Here is a 13,673-nt window from a genome sequence, read left to right on the forward strand (position 1 = left end):
ACGGGGTTTCACCATGTTGACCAGGATGGTCTTGATCTCTTGACCTCGTGATCCACCCGCCTCGGCCTCCCAAAGTGCTGGGATTACAGGCTTGAGCCACCGCGCCCGGCCTGGTAAATAAATTTTTAACGCAGAAAGCAACAGCAACACAAAAGTAAAGCCTGACTTCTCAGTCCATTTTTATAGTCATTAGGCTAGATTGGCAGAAAATGTAAGTTCTCCAGAAATGACTTAGCTAATCCAAGGACCGATGTCTTTGCTTGTCTTGCTACATTTGTCATTTGTCATTGGTAAGGTATTGATGAGACTTGACCCAAGTACAGAAATCCAAAAGGATCACCTTTGTATTTTGTTGTGTTTTTCATAACTACCACAGGAATTCATTTCAAAAATAAGGTAAGAAGAAGTTAACACCTGACAGACTCAGATGCAATGCTTTGATAGAGATAACTGTTTATAATTGTGGTTTATTTTGCTTCCTACAGAACCCAGTGCTGCTCCCACAGAAGTGAAGGCGACAAGTGTGTCTGTGTCAGAGATTCTCGTTGCATGGAAACACATTAAAGACAGTCTAGGAAGACCACAGGGATTTGAGGTATGAACAGAAAGAAGGATGAGAAATAAGGCTTATTACTTCTGCTGGCATTACATTCTCCTAAAGAGAGGTCTTGGTTACACTTCAGAATTTCAACAGAATTTCTTTGAAATTTTGCTCTATGTTAAGGAAACTAAGAAATACCATTTTACTGGCATGTATTATGTTGCTCATTAACTGGTTTATTTTTCAGTACAGTAGCTTCCATACCACTATGCAAACATTTTTTTAAAAGATGAAACTAGAGTTTTAGATAAAAGCAAGAGCTACAGGTGGATATTTAACGGTATCTAATTTACTGGTCATTTTTAAAGTTTTTATGTCTTTCTTTCTAATAATTTAATGTATAAATACAAGTTTTCTTTTGTACTTTCTTGGTAGCTCTTACCTCCAGTACTGAATTTTCAAATTTTCTTGGAACTTAATGGTCTGTATTGTATCTATGTATTCAAATAGATTGTTTGGTCCCTTAAACACTGCTATTTTTAAACAGTTATGCCAGCCTTATAATGGTGAACATTTCATATCAAATGAGTAGCTTCAGTGAAATTTTAGGCTCCACAAAGACTAACAGATTGCGAGTAGTCTGTGAACATGAATATTCTATGATAACAAGGTTCTGCTTCTCACACAGCTCTTGTTCTTGTTCTTGCCTTGCTTGGCTGGTCAGGGATAGGAATTAGGGCGATAATTTCTAAAAGACAAAAATAATTAGCACCTAACCCCAGACTTTAGTTACATTTTTAAAATTTTATTCTTACTTTTCCTCTGCTTCAGTTCCCATTAAGAAAAAATCATCTTGTGTTTCGAATAATGATGGTGTATAGGACTTGTACACTAACATGGCTTCCAGGCTGAAACATATTTTTATTTCTGTTTCAGTTTTCAAATAATGCCTGATAATTATTTGATTAACATACAGCTGGCATTAGATAATGATTTCTGTGATAAAGAATTTATACAAGAACAATTTATGGGAAACCATTATACACCTATACAATATCATGAACTTATTTCTACAATCTAACTTCAGTTAATTATTTGGAATAATTTAGTAAGTATATCATTATGATTACATGTTAATGTGATGACTGTTTCTGTTTCTCCCAATCCACACTTCAGGGACCATGTTTGTTCATCATTAAATCTCAGCAAATGATAGTATATATTCTTCACCATAACTGGCCATAATAACTATGCATTTAATGAATGGATGTTTGCAGCACAATTAGCCCCTTTTTATCCAACTGTAGATGACACTGTGATGGTTTCTCCAGTTTTCCTTCTCTGGGACCATATGCCTCCCCCGCCGTCTCCCAGCTGCTGTGAGGGTTGACTGCTAATGGTTCTCAGCTCCCCCTCTAGAGAATTGCCCTCCACTGAGGAGAGCTGCTTTGCTTGGAAAGTGACCTCTCCACATTTAGTCAGCCTAAGATCAATGATTGACTGACACTGGTCTCTTAACTCAAGGAGTAAATAACTTTATAGTGCAGTTTGTGATACAGAGCCTTGCTGTGTGTGTCGGGCCAAAGCCAGATTACCTGGAACCACATTCTTGCTCAGCTCCCTCTAACTCCCCATTCTTGAGTTCATCACTTTTTAATAGATTTTACCTGTAAGCATCCACATAATGAATAATATGCACCAAAATCCATATCTCAAATTCTGCTTTTGGGGATCAACCTAAGAGAACTACATCAGTGCGAATTCACTCTAAACCTCTGAATCAAAACATCTGGGGGCAGATGTCTGGTGTTCATATTTTCAGAAAGCCACAAAGTATGTTCTGGTGCATGGAAGAGCAACAACCCAGGTTCCTATATCTCAAAGAGATGCTCCCCTTATGTAATCAGTCACCCTGAAGCTTTTTTTTTTACCTACCCTAAAAGCATGACATTCAGATAATTGTTATGATTCACTGTGTTGACATCTCTCTGTGAGGTCTTACAGAGATCACATGGGATTTAGATTTGTGCACAATTCTTCTCTTCCTAAATATAAATCATTCATTTTTTAATTCTATAAATATTTATGTAGACCTATTAAGTACCGACACTGAGTTAAATGCCAGGAACAAAACAATAAGCAAAATGAACTTCCCGCTCTTGTGAGGATTGTATTGTAGTAGGGAAGGCACACAATCAACAAGGTAAGAAATAAGCCTATGACTTTTTTTTAAAATATGTGATATAATTTCAGTTGATGATACAGGCCATGTAGAAAAATAAAATAGGGCAAGAAGGTAAGAGTCAGAGAGTGTGATATTTTACAGAAGCTTGAGAAGTCAACCTTTCTGTGGTTGTGACGTATGAGTGGATACATGATGGAATGAGAGAACAGCAGAGAGGAAATCAAGCCCAAGAGATCTGAAGTAGCAGCACACTGGACTTCTGCAAAGAACAAGAAATGAATGATTTTGGTGAGAGTAGGGAGCATAGGGAAAGTGGTAGCAGGATGATGATGAAGAGATTATCAGGGCAAGGAACAGATTTCTGGGACTTAGGAATCAGAAAGAAGTTCAGATTTCATCTGAAGTATATGAAGTCATAAAGTATTTCCAACTGGAGGGGACAAGTCAAGATCTGACATATTTTTAAAGCCTCTCTCAATCTAGAAGGCAGAGAATAGACCCTGGGAGGACCTCAGAGAGAACAGCAGAGGGGCAACAACTGTTCCAACGTCAGTGACAATGAGGTTGCTTTCAGCTACAGTGGTAACAGTGGAATTGATAAGAAGTGTACCTTTTAAAATCTATTTCGAATTGAGGTAAGACAGAATTTGATAATAAATTACATGTAGTCTATGAAAAAGAGGAGTTACAGGTAATGGGAGAGATGTTTGACCCAAGAAACTAGGTAAATGACATTGTCATTCTCAGAGATGAGGAACTCACAAAGAAGAGTAGGTTTTAGAGTGAAAATCAAGGATTCTGTTTTGGATATTTTAAATTTTAGAAGGCTTTTTCTTATTTCTAAATAGAGTTCTCAAGCAGGTCCTGAGTTAAGAGGAAGATTGGGGATGGAGCTATGAGAAATCATCAGAATACAAATAGTTTTTAAACATATACCAGCTGAGGTCACTGAATATTTGATAAAAAAGGTACCTGAGAATTGAGCTCTGTGGTGGCCCACCATTTAGAGCTCAGCAACAGAGAGGAGAGGTCTGGCTAAAGAAACCAAGAAGGAGAGACCGAAGAAATTCAGAAGCCAAGAGAGTAATTTCAAGATAGAATGTTCCATGGTGTCGAATGCTCCTGGGAAATTCAGAAAGATGAGACCTGAGATTGCCAAATGGATAAGGCAATGTGGAGACTGTGAATAACCCTGATGAGAGCGATTTTATGGAATGCTGATAATCAAGGCTTGACTGGAGGTTAAGATCAAGATTACTCAAGAATGACACTCAAGAGCATCAGAGCGCAATGTTTTCACTAAATTAGCTTCTTTCAAAATGACAACTTATCACAAGCAAAAATGGAATATATTTATTTTTATTTTATTTTTTTTTAGTCAGAGTCACATTTGGGTAGGTTTTAAGAAAGATCTGCTATCCCAGAAACCCAGAGGGTTAAAAAAAAAAAAAAAAAAAAAAAAAGATCTGCTTAGAAGCATTGCCTGATGTAGTTGAGTGGGCACAGCAGAGGCAGTACTTGGCAGTCCTCTCTGTTTAGCTGATGAGGGGAATGTCCTCCACAAATCTTTGGTCTTCCTGCTGACGAGGTATGACCTCTGATGTTCCAACAGTGCACTTAGTAGTTTCGATGTTGGTTCAAATGCAGCAGTCTTCATAATCACAATGCTTTTTGTTCTCTTAAACACTGTTAAGGTGGCCCCAAGTTTAAGGACTGTGCTGGATGAAACCACAGCCCTCTTTCCACGTGCCCATACTCACCTTACACCGTCACAGCACATACCCACGATGAAGGCAGTGACAATGGTACTAAAGAAAGAGGGACAAGTGCTCAGAATAATTCAAAGGTAGAATCAATAGGGCTTTCATTTCTCTTCTTCACTACTGGTTCAACTAGCATTTTATTGTTTGAGGATTAACTAAGTTAATAAAGTGCTTAGAACAGTGACTGGCACATACTAAGTACAAACTACTATTGTTTTTTTTTTTTTTTTTTGAGACAAAGTCGCTCTGCTGCCCAGGCTGAAGTGGAATGGTGTGATATTGGCTCACTGCAACCTCTGCCACCTGGGTTCAAGGGATTCTCCTGCCTCAGCCTCCCCAGTAGCTGGGATTACAGGCACACACCACCAAGGCCAGCCAATTTTCTGTATTGTTAGTAGAAACAGGGTTTCACCATGGTGGCCAGGCTAGTCTCGAACTTCTGACCTCAGGTGATCCACTCACCTCAGCCTCCCAAAGTGCTGGGATTACTTGCGTGAGCCACTGTGCCTGGTCCAAATTAGTATTTACTTAATGTTGATATGAATATTATCATGTCTGCTCCCGCATCTGATCTCCCTTTCCTGCTCTACCTTTTCCCTTTCACCAGCACTCATCCCTTTCTCACATTCTATATAATTACTTATAATAACGATTGTTTGCTGTCTGTCTTCTCTAGCTGAGGTATAAGCTTCGTGAGAGTAGAGGCTTTGTCCTTTTCCAAAGAGACAGGCACTGAAGATGGTCCTTGAGCAGTTGGAGGAACAAGAGCCAGAGGGTGGTTGTCTTCAGGGGCAGAGGAGAAAAGGAAGAAACCCCCTTTTCAGATGATCCCAAGACTCTATCCTCACTGTCTCTGTGCTAGATGTCATCACTGGCCAATCAGAAGCCATGTGAGGCCTTTTAAAAGGCACAGATGGATATATGAAAGTTTATAAGAATGAATCAAATTCTGGAATAACCATCACAATGACCACATTGATGAATTAAATCAACAAAAATTCTGACAATTGATGTCATACAAACAAACCAGGATAGAATCCATGGGCATAGTAACTATACTATTTCATAGTGCAAATTGTAGCTTCAAAATATGGCATCTTGTTACCAGAAAACAAAAGTGAACATAACATTAATTGGTAAATTCTGTGCTTTTTATAAACAGAACATAATTAAAACTTCATACACTTTTGTAGCTAAACATGATGTTAACTGCTATTTTAAGTACTTTCAGCAAATTGATTTATACTGTTTCATAACTGAATAGCTACATGTGGACTAAATACTAAATATGATATAGGTGAAGCTATCAGGATCTCTCTTATCCTCTCTTTTCTGCACCTTTTCCCTTGAAAGAGTGCTCTGCCTCCGTCCTTTACTGAATAGATCTGGAAATTACTGTTCTCATCTTCTCCCCACTTATTTTTCCCTATCAAAAATGTCACTTAGTAAAAGATCTCCCTAATTATTACTAAAATTTAATGATCTCATAAAGCTTAACAATTTTGCTTACTTTTATCTCTCTTTTTCACTCTATCCCTACTGCAATCCTACCTGTATTTACTAATGGTCGAATTCAGAGCGTGGTGACAATAAAACATATATTGAAACAAGGGCATTCGTCACCAAAACGAAAGTGATCGGTTTCACATTTTATGTACTTATAATTTCAGTCCTATGAGTCATTTTTCTAGCCATAATTTCAACCTTCCCTTCAAAGTCTAAAACAGCAAGTTACTATAAAGGCACTGTGAACCATTTTGAAAATAGAGAAGACAGTGTTTTCAGCTGCCCCTCTTATTTTTCCCAAATCACAACATAAATAAGATAGATAAGGTTCTGCTCTTATGTATGTTACATCCTGATGGGGGAAGACAATTTTTTTTAAAAACCAAGCAAACAAATAAGTAATAAGATAAACTCTGATAACAACACACATAGAGGGTCCAAAGTATGCTACACATAGCAAACCTGGCTCCTGTGGTAACAGGAAGAAAGTGAACCACCAGAAAATTAAAATAGTCCAAGGGTTAGAGACAAGATATATATCAAAACATGAGTTATGAAAATAGTATTTTAAGTGACAGTGGAAAGTCACTGAGACAACTTAAGGAGGGAAGCTACAATGTCTGATTTGCGTGGTTTTTTTTTTTAAATCACTCTGCCTGCTTTTATATGAAGAATGAAAGGGAGACGAAAGAAAGGTCAGAGGCTTGAAGGGTTATTACAATAATCCAAGCAAGAAATGATGGTGAGTTAGACTTCAGCCAAAGCAGTGGAGTGGGAGAGAAGCAGATATATTTCAGAGACAGGGCTGGCAGGATTTGCTGATAGATCTGATGTGGAGGAAAGAGAAATGATGATTTCTACATCTCAAGCTTATTCACATAGATAACTGCACCATTTACAAAAAAAAAAAAAATGAAGGAAACTGAACAAAGAATAGATGTGAAGGTAGAACATCAAGTTCTGTTTGATCACACTGAATTTTTGATCCCTATTAGAAATCTAAGAGGATAAGTCAGGTAGACAGGAGAACATGCCAGTTTGGAGTCTAATTGAGAGAACAGGGCTGAAAACATATAGGTGGCCATTACAGAAGTGGTATTTAAAGCCATGTTATTGTATGAAAACATCTGAGGATGAAATTTCAAGAGGAAAGGAGAGAGGAAGAGAGGAGAGGAATGAGGAGGGCTGTGGTGGCCTTGGCACACTCCACATTTAGAAGTTGAGCTGAAAAGAAGGAATTGGCAAGGAGACTGGAAAGAAGAAATCAATTCAGTAGCAGGAAAACCACATATGAATCAAAAAAGGTAAGGAGTTGACCAAAAAGAGGGAATTGGTCAACTATGCTTGATGCTGCCAAGAGACCAAGTGAGATAAGGATAGAGAAGTGCCTTTTTGGTTTACAGATTACTGGTGATAACTTTCACAGTCAAACGAGTAAACAATACCCCTTACACGGTCAATTAGTAACTTCAAGTTGTAGATATTTAGTAGCCATAATAATGCCATGACTTCTAAAGAATGGTAGGTGGCAATAATTTGAGAGCAAAGGAATGTCATATCAGAGCTTTTAACCCATGGGCATCTTCATTGATAAGGAATTTCCTGTATCTTGTCAGGACAACAAAGGGTTTAGTATTCATTCTTGTGTTGAGAATCTAGCTCTCCAGTGTTGGTATCGGAAATGGTAAAAACTAAGCATCTGAATATATTTTTCACCACATATTATAATGTGAGTATGATTAGTCACAACTCTTTTAGCTTCAAACACAGTGAAAAGCAGTCGAGACTTTTATATGGGGTTTCCCTTGATGTACCAGGCCTTATAAGGGAGGTAAATGAGAAACAAGATACCATTTCCAAAGTCAGGTGCAGATTTTATTCCTTCTAGAATATGTTTTCTGTCAAGTCCATACCCATGTTCCACTTTGAAATTGATGACCTGTCTCTCTGAAATACGTAGTGTGTTATTAACTAATAACGCCTTGATGCATTCTCCTTAATAAATAATCAAACTTGAACTTTTTGTAATTCGGTTGACTCTGAAATCTCTGTATTTTCTTTTCTACTAACTGGGGGAAGCTACACTTGAGTAAGGGAAGGTGGGAAGATGGACATCACTAAAGGTGGTAAGCCTCCTGCGGGTTGCTATCATTAGGCTCTCCCTTGCCACTGCTGACTCTTACTGCAGGGTCTCCTGATTTGGTTGCAGCCTGACTGATTATGACCCTAAGTTGGCAGTCAAATTTCATCTCACATTCCCCTGATCTGTATATTTCATCTGAATCTCATTTATTATTTATTCATTTATTTATTTAACTAGTATTTATTAAATACCTGCTATGTTTTGATGTAGTGTTCAGTCTAAAACAGTAAATAAAATGGAGTTACTGCCCTTATAAACTTTACAGTCTAGCAAGGGAGACTAGTTCTGTTTTCTTGGGTTTTTGTTTCTTACTTTAATCCTAACCCAGGATCTTGATCCTAACTTCTGCTAGCTCCTTTTGCTGATGACTTGGTTTTGATATTCTTTGCCCTGATGCAGTCCTGCAGAACAGCAGTAAGGATCTCAGTCAGACGCTTCCCCTGGTAGCATATGTCAATAATCTACTTACATTTGGCATTTTGGACTTTCACAAGGAAGCCTCCATTACATCTTAATCGATTTAAGAAATAATAGACCAGGCATTTTGACTTAAACTTACTTTCATTTTTAACTAACCCAACACTTTCGAGTACATTAAACAATTAATTCAAATCAAATAGTGATGGCTTTTTGTTATTAAATTGATGAACTGCTTTATCTAATAGAATGGTCATGGCAATTAAGATGGTAAGAATAGTTTTGCAAAAAGACAGGGTCAGAATGATGACAGCCCAGACAAAGTGATCAATGGTAAGGGCTTCAAGACAACTGAGAAATTTTATCCCTTTCTGTTTCTGAGTGGATTCATCCATGGACATTTTAAAAGATTCCAATTAGGCTACATGAGAACTCTACTATTCAAAGAAAAATGGTGGTCTTTGCCTTTCAACAAGCTTTTAAGACTGCCTCCTGTAAGGATAGCACTACCTCACAAAAATGAACAGCTGAAGAAAAAAATAGGAAATCCCAAATGTAGACATTCATCCATCTAGCTGTATTTTTCAAATGTTTGAAAAATTTTGTCAGCATCCACTTAGAACCCCCATTTGTAAATTTTGGTTACCTGCATGGAATTCAGTTGAAATTTTATGGCAGCAGGGACTACATGTAGAAAGCATTGACACTGAGATATGTGAAATGTCTAGCTTATGATATGCAGCATGATTGAAAATTGAAAGTGGGCTATATTTATTGAACAGCTTTGATTCATGAATAACCATGACTGTCCCATCTGGATTGCCATCTCTGTCACTGGCCCATACAAATAAATTATTAGGTTCCATTTTGAATTTATGAACCCACCAGCATTAAGTGGCCTGTGACTGGTAATCTCTGAATCCGAGAACAGAGTCCCTCAAGCTTTTCAGAACATAAAAAGATTTTTATGTGCATGCAAATTCAGAGCAGATGCCAGTCTGGCAAGAAGGGAGAGTAAAAAATAAGGCCAAATTTCATAATCATTTCTGTGATTTTCCCAGATCAGCAAAACAGACAAAGTAAATTGTGATAATGGAATGTTGGATGATCAGGTTTCTTTTTTCCCACTCCTTCACTCGTCAAACCTTTACTCAGTATCAGGCATTGTGCCGGGCACTGGGAGTATACATATTAATAAGTTCTAGTCTTTACCCTCAAAAAGCTAACAGTCTAATATTAAGGAGGTTTATGGGAAGTTGAAGTTTAAAAAGAAATACATTGAAACAATACAATTCTCGTGTCTCTAATTACACCCAGGATTCCATAGCATCCTGATCTTCTGAAGAAACAGTGTGAATAAATCCACGCCATGCCCTATATGGGTGTAAGCGTCTCTGTTTTCATGAGAATATGCTTCTGCCCTGAAATTGTCCTTAATTTTCCTAAATAAATCAATAAACTAGTTTTGTTAACTGAATAAAATAGAAATAAAACTTCTTTTACTAGACATTTAAAAAATATTAATATATTTCATATTCTGCCTGTGGAACAAAGCCTTCCATGATTACCAAGTTCATGGTGCTCGTATTCATTCATCCCTTCTTGTAAGATTATTATTAACTGCATTTTTATCTTTTTAATAGCTGGACTCATTTTAACAGTAAGCAACAAGGTATTTGTGGCAAGGGTTTAAGTGCACAGAGTCCTCATTTCAATTCTGAATATTTTAGTGCTTATTATTATGAAAAAAACAATTTGTCCCATTTTACAATACTCACTAAATGGCACCTCTGGCAACTTCTTTGCTTGGGCTATGTGCAGGACTCACATGTGATCATTTTAAACCTTCCAGAGGATATGCAACTCAGAAGTTCATTTTAGACATGTCACTAAAGCCATTTCCACTTATTGATTGCACTGAAAAGACACCAGTTGTGTTTTGCTCTATAAAAGAAGTCACGGTGGGCATTTCTTCAGGGGAGAAGGGACAAGGTTCTTGTTGTTCTTTATTTTATGATCTGACTCTAATCGTTAGAGTAGGAGACAAAACAAATGGGCCTCCCTGTTCTCTGACAATAACTCATGCTAGGCAGATTGTATTTAATTTGTTTAGTCGGGGGAAGGAAATGTATATGTGTTATTATGGACTTTCAGATACAAGTTAAAGGGGAAAAAGAAGCTGAAATGAAGCTAGTCACCAAAAAGCTAACAAAGATTATTTTCCATGTGCTGTGTGGGTAGCAACCATTCTACAGAGTCTCTTTGGCCTTTTATTAATACTACATAAAAGTAAAAATATAAAAAACAATAATATATTTAAAAAAATAAATGCAAATTCTATCCTTTTCTGAAATTCTATGGACTCTCATTTAAATCAAATAGCTTTTGTGTTGCTATCATTAGATTTCTTTCGTGGCTTATTTTCACCGACTGTTAGGCTAACTAAAAATTATGTTTTCTGAAAATCATCAAATCAAAAGCAAATTTAAGGAATGTTTAGGTTGTCTAACTTGTTCTTTTCTTGTCCTATTGAAATACAACTCTATAGTTTTTATCAAAAACACTTTAGTGTGTTTTTGTTTCATTTGCTTGTAGATGCATGGCTTCATGGTTAAAATTTCTCTAACCAAAACACTTTCAAACCATTTTTCTACTGAAATGTTGACATATACTATTTTCAAGACTATTAGGATATTTTCCTGAATATATTGTAACACAAATGGAACCAAAAAAGTCTTTATGATATGTTTTATCATATTCAGAAGTATTTCTCATTTTCTTCACTCTTCAATATGAATGTGAATTTACTGAACCACCTTTAAACAGGGGTTTCTCATCCCTAAACCCAATCATCCATGAGTTCATCAAATGTCCTTCCACAGTTTCAGTCTATTACGTAATGCATATTTGTACAAGCAGAGCATCCATACAAAAAAATGAAATCACAAATGTAGACATATATTTATTTATAATTGACATTATAAGAATGTCAATTACTAATTGACTATGCCAATTACTAAAGAGCTGAGACTTCATTTTCCAAAGGGCAAAGCTTTTTAATAAATCTACCTAAAGTACACAAATGATTTTATTTTACAAATACTTGAATATCTTTGTTGAAATTTTCTGAGAACAGCCCATTTGAAAATTTCTAAACTGTAAACAAGTCTTTTTCTTTTTGAGGGCTGGGTTCATACCTTAAGCACCTGGCAGTATACTTGTGACAGAGGAATACTAAATCAGTAAGTGTTGATCAGATAGATACAGACATGGTCTTGCTTAATGTACTAGGAAATGAAGAAATTGTATAAAGTGTTTAAACACAAAAAGAAAAAGGTTTACAAAATATATACTTAGCATTCTAAGAATGCTAATTGCTAATTGACTAATTGCCAATTACTAAATAGCTGAAACTTTATTTTTCAAAGGGCAAGGCTTTTTTCTTTAACTCTGCATATAGACAAATGCACAAATCATAAACTTATAGTAATAGCTGAATAATTACTATGAAGCACATACGCTTGTCTAACCATAATCCAGGTCATGAAGCAGAACATTACTAACCCCCAAAGACCCAATTTGGGTCTCCTACAATCACTATCCTAATTCTCACCCCAAAAAGACACTATCCTGACTTCTCTTTTTTTGAAAGATAAAATTATATGGATTTATCATGTACATGATGCTTTGAAGGATATATACGTCATACAATTACTAAATCTACTAATTAACATATGCGCTACTTCACATAGTTATCATTTTTCAGTGAGAGCACTTAACATCCACTCTCAGCATTTTTAGATAATGTAATATGTTATTAACGATAGTCACAATATCGAACTTACTGATCTTATCTAACTGAAATTTTGTCTTATTTGATCAACCTTTCCCCGGTCTCAGCCCTCTCAATCATTCTAACCCCTGATAAACACCATTCTGCTCTCTAATTTTATGAGATCAACTTTCTTAGAGTCCACATATGAGTAATACCATGTGGTATTTTTCTGTGTCTAGCTTAACCTAATGATCTCCAGATTCACCCATGTTGCAAATGGCAGGATTTCTTTCATTTTTGTAGTTTAATGGTATTTCACTGTGTCTATATAATACAGTTTCTTTATCTGTTCATCTGCTGATGGACAAAATATGATTCCCTATGTTGGCTATTGTGAATAGTGTTGCAATAAACATGAGAGTGCAGATGTCTTTTTGGCATACTGTTTTCATTTTATTTCAATATATACCAAGTAGTGAGACTGCGACATTACACAGTAGTTCCATTTTTTATTTTGGAGGGAACCTCCATACTGTTTTCAATAGTGGTTGTACCAATTTACATTCTGTCAATGGAGGGCAAGAGTTCCCTTGTTCCTATTTGTTATCTTTTGACTTTTTGATAAAAATTATTCTATTATGTTAAAGTAATATCTCACTGTGGTTTTTATTTTCATTTCTCTCATGATTAGTGAGATTGAGCATTTTTCCACATACCTGTTGGCCATTTGTATCTCTACTTTTGAGACATGTCCATTCAAGCCCTTTGCCCATTTTTTATTCAGGTAATTTGTTTTCTTGCTATTGAGTTGTTTGAGTTCCACATATATATTTTGAATGTTAATGCCTTATCAAATATAGGGTTTGAAAATGTTTTTTGATCATTCTGTAGGATGTCTTTTCACTCTGTTGATTGTTGTCTTTGCTGTGCAAAAGATTTTTAGTTTGATGTAATCCCATTTGTCTTTTTTATTTTTTGCTTTTGTTGCCTGTTTTTTTTTGGGGGGGGGGGACGTTATATCCAAAATCTCAATTCCCAAACCAAGCTCATAGAGCTTTTCTCTTATATTTTCTTCTAGCAGTTTTACATTTTTATATCTTATATTTACATCTTTCATACAGTTTGCATTGATTTTTTTTATGTGGTGGAAGATGAAGGTCTAATTTCAGTCTTCCACATTCGGATACCCAGTCTTTCCAGACCATTTATTAAAGAGACTATCCTTTCCCCATTGTGTTCTTGATACCTTTATCAAAAATCAATTGATCATAAATATGTGGATTTCTGGGCTCTTTATTCTGTTTCATTTATCTATGTGTCTGTTTTTATACCAATAGCATGCT

General features: G+C 36.2%; 1 protein-coding gene across 1 annotated transcript in view; it reads left to right on the top strand.

Moving 5' to 3' along the window:
* CNTN5 (contactin 5) overlaps positions 1-13,673 on the top strand; it is a 1,396,301-nt gene that overhangs the window by 1,334,906 nt on the left and 47,722 nt on the right. Inside the window, exon 21 of the mRNA XM_017545918.2 lies at positions 486-595. Within this exon, the coding sequence (XP_017401407.1) occupies positions 486-595 (110 nt within the window). The remainder of the gene's footprint in view (positions 1-485; positions 596-13,673) is intronic.

This window comes from Cebus imitator, unplaced genomic scaffold, assembly GCF_001604975.1.
Source record: "Cebus imitator isolate Cc_AM_T3 unplaced genomic scaffold, Cebus_imitator-1.0 Scaffold182, whole genome shotgun sequence".
NCBI lineage: Eukaryota > Metazoa > Chordata > Mammalia > Primates > Cebidae > Cebus > Cebus imitator.